This window comes from Myxocyprinus asiaticus, chromosome 15, assembly GCF_019703515.2.
Source record: "Myxocyprinus asiaticus isolate MX2 ecotype Aquarium Trade chromosome 15, UBuf_Myxa_2, whole genome shotgun sequence".
In the NCBI taxonomy this organism is placed as follows: domain Eukaryota; kingdom Metazoa; phylum Chordata; class Actinopteri; order Cypriniformes; family Catostomidae; genus Myxocyprinus; species Myxocyprinus asiaticus.
The window spans coordinates 41,315,622-41,340,091 of record NC_059358.1 but is presented as its reverse complement, the minus strand read 5'-3'; the positions used below and the strand labels follow the sequence as shown (position 1 = coordinate 41,340,091).

Here is a 24,470-nt window from a genome sequence, read left to right as displayed (position 1 = left end):
TGATATTCGTAAATCTTAATTTGTGTGTGTGTGTGTGTGTAATATATTATCCTAGTATTTGGTACAAATGAACTGGTAAAATCCAAATAATTGGTAATCCTAAAATCATATTTAAATTTTTTTTTATTATCTATTTTATTATAATTTTTTACATTTTGTGGAGATTGTTGCATTTCTCCTCTAAGTCTTATGATGTATTTTATTGACAATATATAAGTTAATCTTACCATTCAGAATAAACAAAAATTGTGATGCAATATATTCTTATATTTGTGTTATTTTTTTCCCTTATATTTATTAGCTCATTGCCCAAATTGGCCCAGAAAATAGCATATAGAGGAGCACAAGGCTAATTGTGATACTTGTTTTATATTGCAATTTTGTGCAGTTTAGATGGTGTGACAACATGTCCCGTTCTCACCAACAACTTATTTGATTACACATTTACTGATAATTTACACAAATAAATAAAAACACACACACACACACGTGACAGTGTTTGTTTTATTTTAAATTCTGGTAACAACACTTTTAATCACATTTAAGCCTCTAAAAATGTAGGGCGACAAATTAATTTTAAAAATTACAATTGTAATTTTCTTACACTTGCATGTGTAATAATACGAGCTGTCACTGTTGGAAATTTCATGTCAACGACACATTTTAACACAAATTATTAACAAGTTGAAACCTAAAAATTAAGCAGAATTACACGTGTAACAGTTAAACGCTTGTATCATGAAAAAGTGCAGTGTGTCATAGCTGTCTGAATGTGATCTGCAGGTCCAACTGACCTCCATGTGTCGGAAAATCGAATATTAAAGTGACAGAAAAAACACCTCACTAGCATTTTCACTAGTAAAGAGGTGCTGTAAACTCGCACCATCAACTCTTGGGGAAAAATACTTTCTGTGCTCGCCTGTACACTGTATTGAGTGTTTAGCCGCAATAACGTGTACAGACGTTATGTCGTATTTACACGTTACGCCTAAAGACATTTTTAATCGTTTGGCCTTCCACACGAACAAGCATACTCTCGGACACCTCATGAAATGAGTGACGTAAGACTTTAGCCCCGCCCCCACGTCTTGGAGTCTTCCGCCCTGGCGCTTCTGCTGCCCTCTCGTCCAACTTTCACTTTCTCAAAAACAGAACCAGTTGAAGAGAACGGCGTTGTTCAGCTGTTGTATGTCTCTCTGTGTACACGACAGGCGGTAAAATGGCGGAAGCCAGTATTTCAGTGGCTGAGGAGCAGTTCAGCTGTCCCATCTGTTTGGATCTACTGAAGGATCCAGTGACCATTCCCTGTGGACACAGTTACTGTATGAGCTGCATTACAGACTACTGGAATCAGGATGATCACTTGAGAGTCTGCAGCTGCCCTCAGTGCAGACACACCTTCACTCCAAGACCTGTTTTAGCGAAGAATGTCGTGTTTGCTGAAATGGTGGAGAAACTGAAGAAGACAAGAATCCAAGCTGCTGTTCCTGCTCACTGTTACGCGGGACAAGGAGATGTGGAGTGTGACGTCTGTACTGGGAGAAAATGCAAAGCTGTCAAGTCCTGTCTGATGTGTCTGGAGTCTTACTGTCAACATCATTTTGAACGTCATGAGGAATTTCATTCAGGAAAGCGACACAAAGTGACTGATGCCACTGGACGACTACAACAGATGATCTGCCCAAAACATGACAAACAGTTGGACATCTACTGCATCACTGACCAGCAGTGCATTTGTTATCTGTGCACAATGGATGAGCACAAAACTCATGACACTGTAACAGCTGCAGCAGAGAGGACTGACAAACAGGTATGAACTAAGACAAAGTTGTTCCAAACTCGTTTGATGTTCTTCCTTCTGTGAAACACAGAAGATGTTTCAAAATCATTTCTAAATTACAGATGTAGAAACATGAGCAGAATATATATCGACAGAGAACAGGCAAAATAAAGAGAACAATACTGTAGGCTAATTTGCCTAATATTAAACCATAAACAGACGTTCTCCCTCAGTGATAATACAACCCAACCAAAGACAGTTTCGCCCGAGGTGGAGCACTTGCATTAAAATTAATGGGAGAAATTTGAACGCCCAATACGGCGGATGTAGAACAGGAAGTACCGCCTAACACGTAAAAGAGCCAATCACCTTTTAGATACACTCCTTGCCTGTCAGTCAACTCGGGAACGCGCAAGCGCATTAGCTGAACCAGCCTGAAACATTTTTTTTCTTTTTTTTCTGCGTAATCTGAGCTAAAAAAAAAAAACACAGTTTACTATATCTGTGTTGTCAGATTTTAATGCTGATTTTCTCTGGTGTTTTTAATAGTAATCTTGACCAAACGTTTTGGAGGTCTCAGTATTTCCCGATTCAAGTAGATAGGAGCTGTTCTTTTATGGAATGCGGAACTAATCCCAGGTTAATACACTACTGATGCAGTGAGATCCAGCAGATGGAAATGACCTCAATAAATCAGATGATTTGTAGAAGGAATAACAACTTTAATTTGTAAAAATTAATAAATGAATACAAATGAAATAATGAATACTGAGAATAAATGTGATAATATAGAAAATAAATATAAATGTTTGATTATAAATGTTAAGTAGAAATATCTTAAGGATATATCCTAGGACTAAGTCCTGGGATAAACCTAACAACTCAAAGTCTTGTCTTTGTCTAATCAACTAAGTAAGTAAATGAGAAAAGTTAAAGTACAGAGATGAGTTGAGATGTTGGAGATCAAAGTTGGAGATCAGATGCGAAGAGCTAGAGAGCTGAGGTGTTAGTCTGACACCCAGATATTCACCCAGATCTTCCTTAAGGTCTTTATACCCTCTTGGGACTGTGCCAGCAGGCATTTCCTTTTTAGGTACAGAAAGTTCTGCACAATGATGTAATAACCCTAAGTGTCAGGTCAGGCGGTTATGACTTATAGAAGTGTGAAAATTGTGGTTTGAGTGGAAAGATAGTCTACAGCTCCACTCGTATATTTATTTACGCAAACGACCCGAAAATTTACTTATCTCAGCAAAACGTGAGGACAGGTGTCCCAAAACATATCCTATTGTGTACTAGGTCTATGTCTGTTCTATGTCTGCACATTTCTTAGAACAATAGCAGAAATAAACTTTGCTCTCTCGTTCCAGCTCTGAAACCTCATCAGGTCAAAAGGGTAATAAACTCATATATTAGAGGACTAAATGTATACATTTGGTCTCACGCATGCATTTAGTTCTCACGGGAACATTGGATACATAAGGCATCAAGCATGAATATAATAATAGTAATACAGTGATGATATAAATGAATATAAAACTGAGTACATAAGTGTGAATATATGAATGTGGAAAGACTTTAGCCACTTGCATCAACTACAGAGTATAATTTTATAAATTTACACTAAATAATTAAACAATTGAAATTATAAAAAAAGTTTATTAACAAGAAAATTAAAATGAACCATGGTTTTACTACAAAAATCATATTTTGACCATGATGTTCATAGTGAGACCATAGTAATAATACAGAAAAGGGTAATAAATATGGTAATAAAAATCACAATTGTGTGGTTACTATGGTTTACAACTACAAATACCATAGTTTAACTAGCTCAGACTATTGTCTAGTTTATACTTAACTATACTTATACTTTAACCATGGTATTTGTAGTAAGACCATAGTAACCACAAGCTTAACCATGGTTTCTGCAAAAAAAAAAAAAGTTTATTTTCATAGTTACTACAATAATACTATAGTAAAAATAAGTTACTACAGTCTACAATATTTCTATAGTTATATAGAGCTCCATACTATACTTTTCGTTTACTGTAAACCATAGTTTTACTAAAGTAACCATATAGTTAAACTATGGAATTTGTGGGGGCCTGGGTAGCTCAGCGAGTATTGACGCTGACTACCACCCCTGGAGTCACGAGTTCGAATCCAGGGTGTGCTGAGTGACTCCAGCCAGGTCTCCTAAGCAACCAAATTGGCCCGGTTGCTAGGGAGGGTAGAGTCACATGGGGTAACCTCCTCGTGGTCTCGATTAGTGGTTCTCGCTCTCAATGGGGCGCGTGGTAAGTTGTGCATGGATCGCGGACAATAGCATGAGCCTCCACATGCGGAGTCTCCGCGGTGTTATGCACAATGAGCCACGTGATAAGGTGCATGGATTGACGGTCTCAGAAGCGGAGGCAACTGAGACTTGTCCTCCGCCACCTGGATTGAGGTGAGTAACCGCGCCACCACGAGGACCTAGTAAGTAGTGGGAATTGGGCATTCCAAATTGGGAGAAAAATAAATAAATAAATAAATAAAACTATGGTATTTGTAGTAAAACCATAGTAACCAATATTATTTTATTATATTACCATAGTTTAGGTTTTCCTGTATTATTACTGTGGTTTCACTACAAATATCATGGTTAAAGTATGGTTACTGTTGTAAAACCATGGTAAATTTACTGCGAGGGAATGCACAACTTATTCTGAGGGCACACTAAAGAAAAAGAAAAAACGGTTTTGCGTGGCGAAGATTTTTTTTAAGGATGGATATGTTTATGGATGTTGGTGTTTAAGTCAATAGTGTCCAAAACATTCAAGCTTCAAAAAAAACATAAAAGTTCTCACGTGACCATGCAAAATCAAAAACGTGTGAAGAAGCTTCTCTCATGAATGTGCATTGGAGAGCTGGGCGGAAGTGAAGATTTTTGGTGTATAAGGACTGATTTTTTTATTTGTTTCTCACTCAAATCTATCATACCATAAATTGTATTGACAATAACATAAATCCTTCAACATGTCATGGTTGGTTTTTGCAGAAGAAAAAAATAATGTGAGTTTGATGGGTGAGGTTTAGTAAATGATGAGAGAATTATCATATTTGGGCGATCTATTCCTGTAAGAGTTCATTGAAAAACATTTCGGAAGTTTACTAATGTTTGTTCTACAGAAACAGCTGAAGGAGGCACAGAGTAAATTCAAGCTGAGAATCCAGGAACGAAAGAAAGACGTTCAGGAACTGAGAGAGGCTTTGAAGTCTCATAAGGTGAGTTTTGAAACGAGGAGAAAAACAACTGCTATTTGAGACCACATCCACACTAATATGTTTTCGTTCTAAAATGCATTGATTTTGCAACATTTACTCCTCTCATCAACATAAGAACGACGTTTCCCTCCACCGAATATACTGTCATTACCGCATGTGATGGAAACTGATAACGTTAGGAAACTGAAAACTGAACACTCCGTTAAGACTCTTCCAGTGCTGGTGCTCTCACAATCTCACTGAAGCCCACTGTGGCTCACAGGTTGTGTGTTTGTAATGTGTGTGTACAGCGCTCTGCAAAGACAGCTGTGGAGGACAGTGAGAGGATCTTTACTGAGCTGATACACTCCATTGAGCGAAGCCGCTCTGAGGTGACCCAGCTGATCAGAGCTCGGGAAAAGGCTGCAGTAAGTCGAGCTGAAGGACTCTTGGAGCAACTAGAGCAGGAGATTTCTGATCTGAGGAGGAGAGATGCTGAGATCCAGCAGCTTTTACATACAGAGGATCACATCCATTTCCTAAAGGTAACAGATATCTATACAACAGCAAGATCTGCTTGGACAGGGGACTGAAAAGACTCTCTGAACTGACTCTAATCTTTGATCGTGATCTAAAATTCTTCCTGCTCTGGAGAAATGGGGTTTCATTTACTCTGTTTTGATGTTTTATTTAGGAAAGTAGATTGTATGAATCTAGATTTCATAATTGTGTTTTGTCTTTGTGTGTCTGTAGAGTTTGCCGTCTCTATCTGTCCCTCCAGAATCTGTCAACCGAGACAGCATCACTGTCAGTTCTCTCCTCTCTTTTGATGATGTAAGACAATCTGTCTCTCTGCTTAGAGGGAAATTTGAGGATTTCTTCAAAGGGGAGATAGAAAAGATATCTGGTAGATGTAAGTTACTGGAGATTTGATTATTTTCAGAAATTAGTTGTGCATCTGTATTAAAATGTCACACATGTCTGTTGGTTTCCATAGCAGTGCTAAAAGCAGAACAAGATGTTGGCTGTGTTCGAAATGGCATACTACCATACTACCATGCTACTATCTGCTAGACATAAATATGACAGAAGCAGTAAGATTAGAATGGCTAGTATGCCATTTCAAACACGGCCGGTGTCTGCAGCCCTTTTCATGTGGAGTTCAAAGCTGCGTTCGACGACCTGACTCGAATCATGTGTATTCCATATCCGAAGCGGATAGCCACAACCTGTCGGCTGATTAATATTGTGCAGGATGAGAGTTTAATAGATTTAATGCACATTGGAATGAATACACAACCTATGGGGATTAGTTATTTCAAATAGTCAACCTCCCACTTAGACTTTCAGAAACATTTCATGTTACTTGAATTGGTGCTATTTTAGTGCATTTCTATCTGTATACATTATTATTATTATATTATTGATACATATTGTTTTCCTTCCTAAAAAGGAAATAAATGCATTTTGACAGGAAAAGTAGTATATATTGAATCAAATTACAGCACTTTAAAAATCTGCGATTAAATATATTAATCAACTGACAGCACTAGTTTAGAGTGTATGGGGAGTGTATATATTCATAGCAAGTAACCGCTTGCTATGAATACAGCTGATCCGACCAGTTCTTAGGTAGCATTTTCTAATTTGATGACCAGTTAGAACTAACAAACAGATGTGGATTTTTGTCACATTTTTGCTTATTGCTTCATGATAAATAAATTGTAACTTTTGATTCCCTTGTACAAAATTTTACCAAGGTACAGTTGACATCGAACAGCGCACAACACAGAAGTTGTTTATGGAATTTAACGCACACACACACACACACACACATATATATATATATATATATATACACTTGCAGCCAAAAGTTTGGAATAATGTACAGATTTTGCTCTTATGGAAAGAAATTGGTACTTTTATTCACCAAAGTGGCATTCAGCTGATCACAATGTATAGTCAGGACATTAATAATATGAAAAATTACTATTAGTTTGATAAACTACTTCAAAGAATTCTCATCAGAAAATCCTCCAAGTGCAGCAATGACAGCTTTGCAGATCCTTGGCATTCTAGCTGTCAGTTTGTCCAGATACTCAGGTGACATTTCACCCCACACTTCCTGTAGCACTTGCCATAGATGTGGCTGTCTTGTTGGGCACCTCTCACGCACCTTACAGTCTAACTGATCCCACAAAAGCTCAATGGGGTTAAGATCCATAACACTCTTTTCCAATTATCTGTTGTCCAATGTCTGTGTTTCTTTGCCCACTCTAACCTTTTCTTTTTGTTTTTCTGTTTCAAAAGTGGCTTTTTCTTTACAATTCTTCCCATAAGGCCTGCACCCCTGAGTCTTCTCTTTACTGTTGTACGTGAAACTGGTGTTGAGCGGGTAGAATTCAATGAAGCTGTCAGCTGAGGACATGTGAGGCATCTATTTCTCAAACTAGAGACTCTGATGTACTTATCCTCTTGTTTAGTTGTACATCTGGCCTTCCACATCTCTTTCTGTCCTTGTTAGAGTCAGTTGTCCTTTGTCTTTGAAGACTGTAGTGTACACCTTTGTATGAAATCTTCAGTTTTTTGACAATTTCAAGCATTGTATAGCCTTCAATCCTCAAAACAATGATTGACTGATGAGTTTCTAGAGAAAGCTGTTTCTTTTTTGCCATTTTTGACCTAATATTGACCTTAAGACATGCCAGTCTATTGCATACTGTGGCAACTCAAATACAAACACAAAGACAATGTTAAGCTTCATTTAATGAACCACATAGCTTTCAGCTGTGATTTTCTAGTATCAAATTAGCAATTTAGCATGATTACTCAAGGATAAGGTGTTGGAGTGATGGCTGCTGGAAATGGGGCCTGTCTAGATTTGATCAAAAATGACTTTTTTCAAATAGTGATGTGCTGTTTTTTACATCAGTAATGTCCGGACTATACTTCTTGATCAGTTGAATGTCACTTTGGTGAATTAAAGTACCAATTTCCTTCAGAAACTGCTAAATCTGTACATTATTCCAAACTTTTGGCCGCCAGTGTGTGTGTGTGTGTGTGTGTGTGTGTGTATATATATATATATTTGGACACCTACTTTTTGGTGTTTTCCCAGCAGTGTCTAAAACTTAAACTCTTAAAATTGGTCCAAATTATTATAATTTTTATTTCTTTCACATTTCAAAAGGTTTTCTATCAAATTTTCCATGCAATTAACCCACTTTATTATTTTCTTAGAGTTATAAGCCATTATTTTCTTAATGCCATATAGGTGGGAAATCTTTAAAAAATGCTTTACATTTCTGATGTAATTTTTTGGGGAAGCCGTGCTTTCCATGTTGCAATCACTGCTGGTTCATGTACTGCAAAGCTGCAAAATAGCAGGGTTTGGCCATAGCGTTACATGTGACTTTTCTGACCACCACTGCTAGGGCTGTGAGCTAACTATTAATATGCATGCATGCAATTTACTTACACTGCTAGTGGATAAAATTGTGAACATAAAGGTTGTTTTAATGGATAGCCACTTCATGTTTGCCACATAACAAAGCTGAAATAAGTGCACATGTTTTTACCTGTTGTCAACTAGGCATGTGGAAGTTGCTATCTATAGCAACAGTAACAACAGTTTTCTTTTTATTCAGCGAAGAAAAGTTAGTTGAGGAGTAGATGTGAAAATACAGTACATCCATGGGGTCTCAATGTCAAAGACCATAAGTGAAAACGCTTCTATTTTGCATTCCTTACTACATACATTAATACATGACCAGGATAACAATTTACCTTTTGCACAAAGGAGTAATCAATGACATTCTGCTAGACAACACCCTTTTGTCATTTATGAGTGAACTATTCTTTTAATATGGAACTTGTTCTTTTGTATGGTGTGTGAGCAGCAGCAAGACCCCTCTGTTATCCTGAGCAAACCATAATAACACCATCTCCATTCATAGTGTGTAGAGCTCCTAAGCGGGATAAAAAACATGTGAGTGTGCACAAACCACTTTAAGCTTGTTCTGAATCATCTAGGTTCTTAAAAGCAGTATGTTCTTTTGAACATTTTATCTTCATAATACATTAAACTAAATATGTTGTAGAAAAGCTGAATTTATGTTGCATATGGACAGTATATTTAAAAGGCTTGAGTAGTGCTAAACAGGAAGAGGTCATAGATGCTGATTCATCAGTTAATGCTGTGCCTGCTTTATGTCTTCTAAGATCCGCATTCGAGACCCCAACCAGGGCGGCAAAGATATCACAGAGGAGATAATGTCAAAAACGAGGAGCTGTCTGGACCTTCCTGCATCTGTCATCGTGAAAGCAGGTCAGGCTTCTCAGCTGTCACCCATCTTCTCCCTACAAGTTTAGAGTGTATTAGTCTGTTCTCTATTTCTATGTGAATATACAGGTTTTTTTTTGTTTTTTTTTTTGTAATGATATAATGTCATGGTAATACTTGTAATGTCTGTGCAAGACAAGGTACCAGTTAAAAGAAAGGATTAGATTAGATTAGATTAGTGCTGAATGTGATTCTTTGGATTTAATTAAAAGAAGTCTATAAGGAGTGATAGCAAGAGGGAATTTAATTCCTAATGTGCAGTTAAATGCATTACAGATTCTAACACAAGAGTTTTATATTTTAAAACAAAAACAATATTTCTTATTTCTTCTTATACCTATTTTCTTCTTATATCATCAATTGATGGTTCCAGATAACAAGCCGAAACTGGAGTCTTCCACACAGAGTTCTGCATCTCCCGAGCCGTGGCAACTGGAGACTGAACGGGAGAGAAGAGGTCAGCCCAGCAGCCCAGTACTGTGTCCAACTCAGAACACTGAGCTTCAGTGTCTGGAAGAAAGTAATAAAAAGGACACTGCAAAAACACTATAAAGTAGCCTATACAAACATACTAAGTTTGCTTTTACCAGAACTTGAACATTCATTTATTATATCAAGCACTATTTTGAGCAGTTCTCTTCCGTTTGATTTGCAAATCTTAATGACTTGCTGTTCCTCTAATTTTCCCAACATCTCCTACATCTCTCATGTCTTTTTCATGTCACTTCTTGTACTTTCTATTTCAATCTGCTGTTGTTCTGTACATCAGCATGGCTGTGATTCAGTCGTACGGCCTTGTGCCGCAGGTAATCCACAAGCTGTGCTGACATACAGAACAACAGCTCGATTGCTCATGTGATTTTGCTTTAATGCAACAGTTCAGTGAACAAGTAAATAAGTAAAGAAAAACCAAGGGGTGTCCCAAAATGCTCTTGTTTATGGAAATGCGTTTTTACGCTATCAGGATCTTGCTTAGTTTGAAAGATGCTCTCAAGCCTCCGTTTCTAATTTGAAAACGTCACTTTAGAATTAATAACAACATCTTGGGCTGTTTCTAATAAGTTAAAGGGATAGTTTACCCAAAAATGAAAATTCTCTCATCATTTACTCACCCTCCTGGCATCCCAGATATGTTTGACTCTTTTTCTTCTGCAGAACATGAAGATTATTAGAAGAATATTTCAGCTCTGTAGGTCCATACAATGCAAGTGAATGGGTGGCCAAATTTTGAAGCTCCAGAGTCCACATAAAGGGAGCATTAAAGTAATCCATAAAACTCCAGTGGTAAAATCCATGTGTTCAGATATGATATGATAGGTGTGGGTGAGAAACAGATACAAATTTAAGTCAATTTTAGTATAAATTCTTCTCTCTTCCCAGGAGGGGGCGATATGCATTAAGACTGTGAATCACCAAAAACACAAGGAGAATGGGAAAGTGAAACTGAAGTGGAGACTGAATGATCAGGGAGGAGAATTTATAGTAAAAAATTACTTTTTTATAAATATTCATCTGTTTCTCAGATGAATATCGCATCATATTCATCATATCGCTTCAGAAGACATGAATTTAACCACTGGAGTCATATTGGTTACTTTTATGTTGCCCTTATGTGGATTTTGGAGCTTCAAAATTTTAGGACCCATTCACTTGCACTGTACAGAGCTGAAATATTCTTCTACAAATCATAATTTGTATTCTGCAGAAGAAAAAGTCATACACATCTGGCATGAGAGTGAGAAAATAATGAGAGTATTTTTGGTGAACTGTTCCTTTAAGACGTGTGTGTGTGTGGGCAGGTTTGGGTGGTTTACGAGGACATTTTTTTAGGTTACAAACTGGTAATTACAAGGGTATTATGCTTTAAATGTGGTTTATGAGGAAATTTCTAGTGTCCCCGTATTTCAAATCGCTTAAAAAACATACTAAACTATGTTTTTTTGAAAATGTAAAAATGCAGAACGTTTTTTGTGAGGGTTAGGTTTAGGGGATAGAATCTATAGTTCATACAGTATAAAAATCATTATGTCTATGGAGAGTCCTCATAATGATAGCTGCACTAACGTGTGTGTGTGTGTGTGTGTGTGAGCAAGGGCAAAAGAGGGAGAGATAGTTTGAGCATGTGTGATTACCTGCATCTGTCGCGACTCACAGTAGTGATAGGCAGTAATGCCGCTACAAATAGCAATGCTGTTAGTTTAACTACTGTATATTTCTCGGCTGTAGGGTGGTAGTACCCTGCTCTGATCCTTTGTGGTGTGAGAGACAACACTAATGTTCACTGACAGATAATGCTTTCTTAACCCTCCTAGGCTGTTTAATAAAGGTCTACACCTTGGAGGTTTGTGGTCTTTTTTGACAGGAAACAGTACGGGTGTAACTTCTTTTTAAAGAAATGATACCATTTCTTCTTCCCTGAAGTAATAATAAACTTCTGCACTTCTTTTGTAATTTTATGCTATTTAGATCTTATTTACCTTGAAATTTCTCAATTACACCATTCATTTGCAAATAAGCAAATTTATTTTAACTTCACTTCAGTAAAAACCTACACCCAAACAAAAAGTTAAAACATGAAGAAAATATGAGAATATGTCATATATTGGGGGCAGATTGCTGAGATCTGATGGAAAAAAAGAACAATTACATGACTTGAAAATCATGTCACAAGAATAATAACCTGTGGATGGCTGCTGAGGCCGTGTGGTTTGACTGCCTGTTTATTAGATTTAGATTAGATTATCAGAAGTATGCATTTGGATATATATTTAGACATTTATCAAAGTATTATTTGTCAAAGTTATTTATTTTTTCTTTTTTTTAATCGTCAGTTTAAATTACACTTCCTGGTTCTTGACGCACATGCAGAGTGCTAGATGGCACTTGGAAGTCTAATCAAGCTTGAAATCATGATAACCAAGGATACTGCTGATGTTTTATAGTGTAAAAGAAGATATATTTTGGTTTGTTTCTCACCCAAAACTAATTAGATTGCTTCTGAAAACATGAATTAAACCACTAGAGTCGTATGGATTACTTTAATGCTGCCTTCATGTGCTTTTTAGAGCTTCAAAGTTCTGGCCACCATTCACTTGCATTGTATGGACCTACAAAGCTGAAATATTCTTCTAAATATCTTCGTTTGTGTTTAGCAGAAGAAAGTCAGACACATTTGGGATGGCATGAGGGTGAGTAAATGATGAGAGAATTTTCATTTTCACAGTGGTTTGGAACAACACGAACACAAGCGGAGTGATACCAACAGTAAAGTGCCCTAGTGCTGTTGGACTGTATATCAGCACTCCTGGAAGCCTCTCGTCAAATCAGATCCATCCATCTGTCCATCATTCTGCTCTATCTGTCTGTCTGTCTGTCTTGTCTGTCTATCTGTCTACAGTTGAAGTCAGAAGTTTACATACACTTAGGTTGAAATCATTCAAACTAATTTTTTTTTAACCACTCACAGATTTTATATTAGCAAACTATAGTTTTGGCAAGTCGTTTAGGACATCTACTTTATGCATGACACAAGTAATTTTTCCAACAATTGTTTACACACAGATTGTTTCACTTTTAACTGACTATATCACAATTCCAGTGGGTCAGACGGTTACATACAGGTGCACTTCACAAAAAAGATAGCATCATGAGGAAGGAAAATTATGTGGATATATTGAAGCAACATCTCAAGACATCAGCCAGGAAGTTAAAGCTTGGTCGCAAATTGGTCTTCCAAATGGAAAATGACTGCAAGCATACCTCCAAAATTGTGGCAAAATGGCTTAAGGACAACAAAGTCAAGGTATTGGAGTAGTCATCACAAAGCCCTGACCTCAATCCGATAGAAAATTTGTGGACAGAACTGAAAAAGTGTGTGTGAGCAAGGAGGCCTACAAATCTGACTCAGTTACACCAGTTCTGTCTATCTGTTTGTCTGTCTGTCTGTCTGTCTGTCTGTCTGGCTTTAGATACAGTATGTTTATCGTAAATGACTTTCTTTGGCTAACTTCCAGCATCGTTCACACACCTGCACGTCTCTTTAATTAAACCATTTTTTCGAGTTAAACCTCCATCAGATCTAGAACTATCCAATTCCTCAATGTAGGTAAAGTGTTGGTTCGATGAGAGTTTTTGTAACACGACTCCACTGCAGCATTATCGATATCATTCGCCTTCATTCGGCACAGTGTATCGCTGTTTTTACCAGCACTTGTGTTCTGGTTACTCATTGATCTCTGACGTTATTCTCAGCGCTGTGGGGATGATGTGTGTGCATGGGAACACACTGCAGAGTCTGCATTTCAGCTCGTCTGTCTGTGTCAGGCTCTGCGATAGTGCCTGCACCGTCAGTCCACGATACTCAAAGGGATTATAATAAGTGTACACGCGTGGATCTCAGAGCTGAGTGTTATTGCTGCTTATAATTCACAGTAAAGTGAAAGAATCCGTCCAGCTGCGGCGGCGCGTCAAGGCTCTGACAGCACCGCGGAGAACTGCAGCCGCACATACGGTAAGAGAGAACAAGATGTCTTTGTAAACCTTCACCTCAGCCTGTGCTATATTTCCAGTGTTATTTATTTTGTATCACATTTTGAACATGAACAAAGGTACAGACGTGTGTTGCAGGTTTAGATAGATGTTCTGTGGTCTGTTTTGCAGGTTATTCAGATGATGGATATAGTCTGCACCGTTAACTCAGAGCCATTTATAAAGTTATTAAAGACTCTGACTTGAATTACAGCTGAGAAATACATGTCCCGTTTTATTCCTGAAGATTCATGAGTAGATACTGAATGTGCTGTGTTTGAATTCAATTTCTGAAGTAACCTGTGTATGTAAAGGGCTTATGATAGCCTACAGTAACTATTCTTCAGTTTCCACCAGTCAGAGGCATTTGCAAAAGTATAATACAATAGTAACCGTTTTTTAATTATTATTATTTTTATTATTATTATTAATCATCACAAGTGCACTGCACTGTAAAAGGGTTTATTTAATTTTGGGTAGCTACTGTTGGGCCTGTGGGCTCCCTTAAAGGAACAGTTCACCCAAAAATGAAAATTCTCATTATTTATTCACCCTCATGCCATCCCAGATGTGTATAACTTTCTTTCTTCTGCAGAACACAAATTAAGATTTTTAGAAAAATATTTCAGCTCTGTAGGTCCATACAATGCAAGTGAAGGGTGACCAAATTTTGAAGCACCAAAAGCACATAAAGGCAGCATAAAAGTAATCCATACGACTCCAGTGGTTTAATCCATGTCTTCTGAAGGGAAATAATATGTGTGGGTGAGAAACAGATCAATATTTCAGTCCTTTTTTACTATAAATCTCCACTTTCACCAGCCGTCCTATGTCCGTTCAGGAGAGAACCAATTTCTTCTTCTGTTTTTTTTTTTTTTTTTTTTTTTTTTTTGGCTGATTCACATATTTCTTGCATATCGCCACCTACTGGGCAGGAAAGAGAAAGAAAAAAGTAATGGATAAAGCACTGGAAAATAATAAATAAATTTTGTTTGCACAACAACCAGTAGGTGGTGATATGCACAAAGAATGTGTATCAGCAAAAACAGAAGAAGAACTCTCTTGAGCATGCACAGGAGGGCTGTGTAAATATAGGTTTATTGTAAAAAGGACTTAAATATTGATTTGTTTCTCACCCACATCTATCATTTCACTTCAGAAGATGCGTTAAAATACTGGAGTCTTATGGATTACTTTTCTGCTGCCTTTATGTGATTTTTGTGCTTTAAAGTTCTGGCCATCATTCACTTGCATTGTATGGACCTACAGAGCTGAAATATTCTTCTAATATCTTCATTTGTGTTCTGCTGAAGAAATAAAGTCATACACATCTGATATGGCATAAAGGTGAGTAAATTATGAGAGTATTTTCACTTTTGGGTGAACTGTCCCTTTAAATGCATAGGCCTACTTTTGACACTGACTGGTTCATGCAATTTTTCTAAACTGTTAGTAACATTTTCACCACAATGTCATGTCCACAATTCCAAATAACAATTCTGTGGTGGAAAGGATGGTATTAGAAATGACATTTTTGGACAAAAAAAAAAAAAAAAAAAAAATGGCTCCTTTGTCTTTATGAGGCTAATTTAAGAGTATTTTATGTATCCCAAATACACGCAATTAAATTCAACATTTGAACACTTGTAGCATAATTTGACAAGATTGCAGCTTGATTGGAAGTAACACACATAAAAAGTAAATCTGAAATTGGTTTGTTTTATAAAATTATAGAAGTATAATAACCTAAAAATAACCTAAACATGTGTTCATGTATGTAGTAATATCTAAACTACCTGGTTTTATGTCAAAAATATTATTTCATATAACTTAATCAGCATGACTTCAGTAGGTTACACCAACAAAATTTCAATGAAATTATCATTATTTTCTTTTCAATATTTTAACAGTCAGATCAGGTAGAATTAGCTTTTTAAGGTTACGCTAACTGCCCATTTTCACAATTTAATGTGTTCCATCAACTTTATAAGACTTTACAGTGCAATACCATAGAACAAGAAGTCTCAATGTAACATTTACAGTCAAAGCCAACATCAGGTTCTCTGAATCAATTTATAAAGATACAATGATGTCATATGAAAAGCTGTATGAGTGTACAGTAGATGTGGAATTGTCTCTAATGTATCTAAATACATCTGTTAAGTTCTTCTGTCCCCCTCTATCAGGTGTACAGTAAGCCATGCATCTCAGTGCCATCTGCTGAGCACATATGATTGAACTGTCAAAACAGAGATTATAAACCACTTCAGATTACTTGGTTAACATCCTTCCAATGGGTAACCAGTAGGAAAAGTGTGCCTGCTCTATATCAGATATGCGTCTGTGCACCTTGGACAGCTACCTTAACTATAATTAGCATGACCTATCTTTATGCCAGAGATATCGTTTTCATTTACCATGTTAGCTTTATTGCCATATCATTGACAGCTGTCCTGAAACTAAACTCTTGATGTGTGCAGTGCACACTGCAGTAAAGATGTGTGTTAACCATAATTAATGACAAGATTTTCCCTCTATGAGTTCTTTATTAGTCACTTTAATAATGATTGTGTTTCCATAACTGAACCTGTGTCTCAAATGTTGTACTCTGTACTGTGCATTTACATGTACTCAGCCATGATAAGTATGTTGTTATGGTTATGGCAACAAATGAAGAACTGTTTCATATTAAAAACAACTTTTCAATGTTCATTTGCCTTCTCACATTTTTGTTTTTGTTTTTTTGGCCCACAACTCCATGTTGACAGTGGATATTTATGCCCCTCACAAGTTAATGTTCATTGCAGGTGTTTTGGTATGAGTTCTCGTTTCAGTGCTGTAGGTTACCAGAGATCATTTACATCTAATTTCCTTGGCCTGCTCTGTCCTTCATGAGCTCATAACAACAACAGGTCTATTGCTGTGTTAAAGTCCTCTTGGGAAGTTTCTACCTAAAAGTTGTGATATGCGTTCAAGTCATTTTGTTCGGAGCCAGTGGGCAATTTCTCTTTTCTTTTTTTGGACTTTCTGACAAAGACAGGAAGCCTTTTAGTTCTATTGCAGCAAAATAAAAAACAAATAGTGTACATTAGGTGTGCAATTGATGCTTTATGTATCTTTTTATTTTCGTACTGTCACACAGGGCCATAGCAAATTATTCAGGGCCCCCTTCCTATTAACAAATACAGTTTAGAATTTGATGTGGGGGCCCCCCTGGACCTGTGGGCCCCTAGAATCATTACCACCTTTCACCCCACTAGCTACAGCCCTGCCGCCACAGATGTAGCATTGGAAAGTACTGGCTGTTTCTCATTGTGTGTTCTTACATTTTCGTGGACTCGCTCTACATCATCATCAACTGCTGAAGTTCAATTCCAAAACTCAAGAACGCAAGTACTGAGAATGCATAAAATAGCCCGGATGTGTTCATGATCAGACCAGATATCAAGGATGCATCGGATGGTGACTTGTGGCAAGATCCCGGTACTACGGTGGCAGACATTTGTTTTGTTTCACATCAAGAGTTTCCCACTGTAAGCTAGTGAAATTCTGATGCTCCTGATGAGTCATCATACTCCATAAACATCTGTTGTTTTGTTGGGCATCATTTTAAGAAAGTAATAAACACATGGAGGAAACGAGTGTTAACAGACTTTTAACAGTAGTTCTCTTACCGGTTATAAATGTGCTGTGATGGTTAATTGCGCAGCAGGAAGATTGCAGCACATCTCAAAGCTCGCAATAGATGTGTTCTACATCCTCCTGTCCTTCCGAGTTTGTTCTTCCAAGGAAGCTTGGCAAAACTGGTCTTCATAAGAATGCAAGTCTGTTCTCTGCATTTTTAGCATTGAGAAACACCCATAGTTTTGGAACGCTCATGACTTAAACTAGCTAAATGAGTATTTTTTATTTTATTTTTTATAATTCTACATCAACAGTACACAAAATGTATATACATTTTACCATCAGCATTCAAAATTACAACTTAATTCACAATTACAACCAGTGAAAATTTGCTTATGCTATAATCCTTTGATTGACATGTCCTGAACTCTGAAATTCTGGGCTTGAAGGCCCTTGAGAGTGCACTTGTCTGACTTGTGTTGACATATTTCCTATTGAAACAGGAAGTTTTATGAGGGATATATTGAAGGCTTTAGTTTTTTTCACAGCCATGGACCATGATTTGCCCAGAATGAGGGACATTCTCATTCTAGAGAGCATCTGATTGGACACAAATCTGTGTAGCACAGCATGAGCCATCAATATTTTTGGTCCATGTTTCCAGAAGAGAAAAACAAGGCTATATTTTTAATGCATATCTGCTAAAAAAGGAATTTGGGATACACAAGTATATAGATAGTATGGCACGTCAAGGCAGCTGGCAACCTTAATAGATGGCCTTAATACAAACACACATGGATTAAAATCACAAAACTAATTTTGAATTCATGGGGTCTTTAAGGACATTTGGTAACACTTTTAATTAAGGTTCCATTCATTAACATTAGTTAATGCATTAGGTGTAATGAACAAACAATTAACTATATATTTGTTACAGCATTAATTATGCTTGATAATGTTAGTTAATAGAAATACAGTTGTTCATTGTTAGTTCATTGTTAATTCATAGTGCATTAACTAATGTTAACAAATACAATATTTGATTTTCAAAATGTTTTAGTATATGTTGAAATTAACATGATCTCTCATTGTTAGTTCATGTTAACTAATATTGTTCACAAATGTTAACAAATGGAACATTATTGTAAAGTGTTACTGAAAAATTGGAGTTCCCCACTGGTATTTACAACTTCATGGTGGTGCTCATGTGCATTCACCTAAATACGATCATACTGACTTAAGCGTATAATATATGATACACCTAAATGCCTGCACACAACCATGCTGAAAGGAAAAATAGTTAAAGAAAAGGAGGGACGAGTTAAAATTGTTTTTTGTGGTAATCAACATTATGCCACAAATGCTGTCGTTTGAACTTAACTTGTATTGAACCCGGAATATTCCTTTAAGTGTTTGTTTGTGTGTGGGTAAGCAGTGTTCATTACTGAAGCACTAAATAACTTTAAGAATGTCTGTTTGCACATTCTAAGTCAATGTTCAGAGCCAGTGCAGTCAAATTTAACCCTATTTTCATGACATTGATAAAGTGTAATATGCTAATTGACAATAAGCCGATTAACAATGGACTGTTATAGGTAGAATGCAACTGAAACACTGAATTTGCTTATTGTCAACCGTCAGTATCACTCTTGCTTTCCATAATTCTATATTACAATGCAGGTAATATGAAAATGTCTAATTCCACCAAGCCAGGGCAGTGCTGCGGTTAATCATTTACTCTTAGTTAGCCAGCTGAGTAATGTCAATGGTTTCAATAATGTTTTTATTTATTAATGTTTGTGCTGCATTGCATGCATAATTAAATCATAGTTTCATACCCTATCTGTACGTTTATTGACTTCACTTCATTTGCTGTAAATGTTGTAGGTGATGGCTGCTGGCTGCAGGGACAAGCTGAGAGAGCTTCCTCCAGTGGAGCAGAGCTCAAGTGAACACAGCATCTCCCCGTCCCCTGGAGACACATTGCCCTGGAACCTCCCCAAACACCAGCGGGTCAAACGCTCCAAGTCTGCTTCAGCGGAGGTGCTGGACCCAGCTGAGAGGGCCATCATTCGCATCGCAGGTGTGTTATAACAATTCACATATTCAGGATATAATGGCAAGATGTAACACATTCATTGTTACTTTGTAATGTCAGTCGTGGTGGCACATGGTTATGTTTGGATAGCATCCAGCGGTGGATTCAAGGTGGAGTAAACATACTTAAGAGTAAATTTAACCAGGTAGAACCAATTGTGCTAGAAATTAAAGATACCTCAGTTATCCAGGTTGCAATTTTCACCTAGCCGACGATAAAACTTTTCTGCACTGGCAGGCACCCCTATTTTCTTCAGAAAATGTCAGCATTTAGTTTTACTTTGCTACTCTGAATAGCTGCAGCACATTTTGACTGTTCATTTGTACCTCTCTGCACCTATCGTCACAATTGCCAACCGTCTACAGTCAGGACAAAAGACAAACACAACTCTCACAAATGTTAGAGGCAGCCAGTTAGTGATTGTCAGAATGTGTGTTTGATGTGACATGCGAAGTTTCCTCAAAAACTACAGTAAGATCTTTAATGCATGGTGTATGAAGAGACCATTCAGCATCAAGCAGGACTAGCTCTCACCTCAGTCAGATCCTGAGTCAGCAAAAATACACACACACACACACACACACACACACACACACACACACACACACACACACACACAAACGGAGTTCCAGCTGACAAGCTCTTGAATAGCTTTGCCTTTTGCGCTTGTAAGGAATATGGTTCGAGAGTTGCTCCTGTAAAGGATGGGCTCTTTTATGGGTTATTTGATGGTGATAGCAAAAGCTGTAATGTGAGAATAAATGTATATCTATCTCAAATATACTTGTGCAGGTGAGTGTAGCCAATGTGTAAATCATGTTTACGATTATGTTTCATATGGTGTGTATTGTTATTGTATTATTGACTTTGCTTGTAAGTTGCTTAATTGCTGTTGTTACTTGAAATCAAACTCATTAGGACAAGCATGCAATTTCTTTTTTTTTAAATTTTATTTATGTTAAAATAATTTCTAGTATCCCAGCTTAATAGGAATAGTCAACTATACTGATTTCATCTAAACTCTGTGGCTGTTTTTTCTTTGGTTTTTCGTGCTGTGTTGCACAAAATACAGACATGCTACAGACAGCATGCACTGCAACATGAATAAATTATGCAGTTAGTGTTATAGGCTTACTTTGGGCTATTTGCTGAGTTTATTAATGCTTTATTAATTTTGTTGCCACCGTTAGTTAATTGTTGTGTTGTGATGTTTGTAGCTCAATTTTAACTTAAAGGGATAGTTCACCCAAAAATGAAAATTCTCTCATTATTTACTCACCCTCATGATATCCCAGATGTGTATGACTTTCTTTCTTCTGCAGAACACATTTGAAGAAAAATTGAAAAAATATCTTAGCTCAGTGCAAGTTAATGGTAATCTGACTTTTGAAACTCCAAAACGTACAGACAGTCAGCAAAAACATCATCGATACGACTCCAGAAGTTAAATGAATGTCTTCTAAAGTGACATGATCGCTTTTGGTTGTATTTAAGTACTTTTTTAACTCAGCAGCAGTTTGTGTGTGTGACTAATCGCGTTGACTCACCCGGAAGAGCAGCGCTGTTTACAAGTGAGTAGGAGGAACGCTGTACAGAAGCTTCGTTGGTTTTGGTTTAGATCTGTATTTATCTGTTTCTTTACAGCAATCCGTGGTCCAGTTCCGAAGGAGCATGTGTGTTTAAGCTGGTCTTGGCATAGTTCAGTTACACTCTTCCCAAAAACATTAACCAGCTTGTGTGAGCACATTTTATTGCATCTTATTCATTCAAACGTATTTATGCAATTTGTTTAGCTGCTGGTTGCAGTCAAATCTACAGACTTAAAAAATGTCAAAGCTGTTACTGAAGTGATGTCAGCTCATATGCACAACCTTTTTTTCACAAAAGGTAAATCAATGATGAAAACCGAAGATTCATAGGAAAATTACAGGAAAATGTACTTTTTATTCTCCATTCTTTTCTGTAGTGCTCGTAAAAAGATTATGTGAAGTGTCACTGATCTTGCCTATGTACAAATCCTGACGGTGTTTTACAAATGTGTGTCAGCATTCACATCCTGAACATCATCAAATCAGTTTGTTTACTGTTTCTAATGATTTTTATCTGCATCAGAGCATGTGAGCGGAGCGGAGAGCGCCTTTTGAAGATTCCACTCTGCTCTCTCATTGCCGCTCGCTCAACCCAGAATGCACTTTGTGATACGCTGGTTCGAGAATCTGCAAAATAAGCAATAGATCTAAGGTCATGGAGTTCAAATATTGTTTTAATGAAGTTGCAAACCTTATACATAAATGCACAGTAAAAATCAAAGTTAAGAATGAGGAAGGAGAAGAAATTGAAAGGGAGTGTGGAGAGACTGTGAGAGTTAGCAAAGATTTCTTTTGGAATCTTAGGCGGCACATTGCCGGAAAGCATGAGGATGTGCTATGCAAACATAGTGCAGCAAAAGGTGACCTAGTAGGTTACATACCATTGGATAGTAAATGAATAGATAAGTAGGTAGTAAGGTATCTTGTTGTTATGCATTCATGTCAGTGCAGCTAGAAGTAAGCAATAGGCAGCAAACAACTGTAATATGAATAGTTAGCCTATTGAAAGGTAGCTTATGTAGGCAATGTTAAAGTTAGACTACAAAAGTTATAACAACACTTATTTTTTAATTATTTTGAAAACTGACCTGAGTAATTAGGCATAGAATTTAGGTTGTGTCCAGTAAATGGTACGCTAACGTAATGTACGCAAATTTGTTCTTTACAGAAAAAAATGCAACCAATCAAAAGGAGATAATGCATTTTTTCTCGCTCCGGCATCCCCAGTGCTGCTGGGCTGTGAACATCTTAAAGGGCACCACACAGCAGAGCATATTTTCCATAAATATGAAAGTGTCTTGCAACACAGGAATTTACAACGACTAGATATGAGGGTGGTGACCGACAGCTCCAGCAATACGGTAAAGGGTTTCGACCTCCCAGGGTGTGAGGAGGGTGCAGCTGAAGAGGAGGGTGAGGAAGAGGTCCGTAAGGAAGATGGAACAGAGGAAGGTCCACTCTCTCCATTCCAGACGGATCGTGTTGCACAGAACATGGAGAACATGAGCGCCTCATAAATCACCGAAGCTAACCTCCATATGTGATGCCCCATACATTTACTTCAGCTTGCCATAAATGATGCAATAAACAGTCATGCTGATATAGACAAAATTCTCACACAAATGACAAAATTTGTAAAGAGTGTTAATAAAAGCGCCTTAAACACTGAGGAGGCTGATAAACTAGCATGTGTCACCAGGTGGAGCAGTCAGCTGCACATGATTGAATCAGTATTAAAGATGTTTGAAAGAGACCCGCAATTCCAAAACAAACTGACCATTCCCGAACACGTTAAGCTGACCACGAATGACGTTCATCAACTCCAAGCCCTCACTGAGGTGCTGTTGCCACTGGCAGAACTTACTAATGATATGCAAAAAGAGCTCGGAAACCTGGGCATTATTCTCCCAGCTGTTATGGAAATTAAACAGCTTTTGTCCAGTGTGCATGAGACCCGCTCCCTCTCCATTCATGTGTTTGCAGAGACATTGTCAGATAATATCTCTACTCGTTTCAACAGATTCTATTCTGACAAGCACCTTGTGTTGGCGGATGTATTGGATCCACGTTTTAAAACTGAATGGATCATTAGGGATGGTACAGTGAGCAATCAACTCTCAGAGATTTGCGAACTGTTGGTGAAGGAGGCAGAATGCAGTGCCTTTGGAACAAGTGTGGGCTGAGCCCAGAAGTGCTCTGAAGAAGGCCCGCATATTAGGCTCATATGAGAGCAGCTCGAGTGTAGTTGACAGTGCCAGAGGTGAGATGGAGGAGTACCTGGGCTCAATGAGAAAAACAGTCTCAGAGTATATTATATTCCCCCCCAAAAAAATCAAGTTTAATACTAACAAGGAGAGTACCTGCACTTTTTCTTCCACTTGAAGCACTATATTCATTTATTAGAAAAATGCTGTATAAAGTAGTTTTAGATTAAATTTAGCATGTCACACTGCAAGACACAGTTTCACATGTCATGTCTAACACCCAACATGTACTTCACTTTATATTCACATTAGCTTCACTCAATGTAGTATCTAATTTATGCAATCTTGAACAATATGATACTACAATATCATTTATATCCACAAGATGTCAGTAGGTTAAAATCTATAACAGGCATTAGAACTGTTTCTGCAAATGGAAATGGAAACTTTTACCATTTTACATTTGTTACTGTGTTTTCATTTTTATTTGTCAAGGTGTGAAGGAGCATTGAAAATGCTAAATATTTTTAATAAATTATAGAGTCAATGAAAACAGCAATATTTTGTTTTCTGTGGTCTGGAGATTTGCTACCAAAATTAATTTGATTATAAATGAGATTGTGTTGCTGTGATGGTTTTTAAAATAAGATGATATCCTCTGTGTTAATGTGGACTTTTCTTTCTCTTTCAGACTGTCATTGTAATTTGTGTGGTAGGTGTCATTTCCATATTGCAGAACTTCATCATGAAAAAGACTGCGTATGTAAATGTATTCAGGTTTAAGCCCTAGATCATGCAGTTATCTCCACACTGCAGCAGACAGAATATATTTGGAGTCAGAGAAGGTACAGTTACTCACAGTTTGCTGGGATATTACCTGAGGTCATAAATGTGAGGGGTCAAAGGTCCTGGCAGCTGTGTGCTATTATAGGTAGGTGTGAATGGTGTTAACGTGCTCACGTAGAGTCAAATCACTCTTCTGACGTATTTAATTTCACACTCATGTCAGCTTTCCTTATAATTGCATGGGGATGTTAAATACTCAGATGTTGCCAGC

General features: G+C 37.3%; 1 protein-coding gene across 3 annotated transcripts; it reads left to right on the top strand.

The window, feature by feature from the left end:
• The first annotated feature begins 596 nt into the window (after window positions 1-596).
• Window positions 597-12,827, top strand: LOC127452627 (E3 ubiquitin/ISG15 ligase TRIM25-like). 3 transcript variants are annotated; one of them, XM_051718253.1, is made up of 8 exons: window positions 597-1,810; window positions 4,955-5,050; window positions 5,341-5,574; window positions 5,783-5,942; window positions 8,929-9,017; window positions 9,251-9,356; window positions 9,745-9,891; window positions 12,527-12,735. In XM_051718253.1, the coding sequence occupies exons 1-8, from the start codon at window positions 1,220-1,222 to the stop codon at window positions 12,565-12,567; spliced, it is 1,464 nt and encodes a 487-aa protein (XP_051574213.1). In that variant the 5' UTR covers window positions 597-1,219; the 3' UTR covers window positions 12,568-12,735. The 3 variants fall into 3 exon arrangements, with proteins under 3 accessions (XP_051574213.1, XP_051574212.1, XP_051574211.1); XM_051718252.1 differs by having other exon boundaries at window positions 12,524-12,735; XM_051718251.1 differs by having other exon boundaries at window positions 1,089-1,810; window positions 12,595-12,827.
• The last annotated feature ends 11,643 nt before the right edge of the window (window positions 12,828-24,470 follow it).

What these genes read in the sequence shown, in the direction of transcription:
- LOC127452627 (XM_051718251.1), top strand. Translation starts at nt 1,220, where the DNA reads ATGGCGGAAGCCAGTATTTCAGTGGCTGAGGAGCAGTTCAGCTGTCCC. An exon ending in CAGAGAGGACTGACAAACAG is followed by an intron (nt 1,811 to 4,954) that starts GTATGAACTAAG and finishes TTTGTTCTACAG; the next exon opens with AAACAGCTGAAGGAGGCACA. An exon ending in GCTTCAGTGTCTGGAAGAAA is followed by an intron (nt 9,892 to 12,594) that starts GTAATAAAAAGG and finishes TCATTTTCACAG; the next exon opens with TGGTTTGGAACAACACGAAC.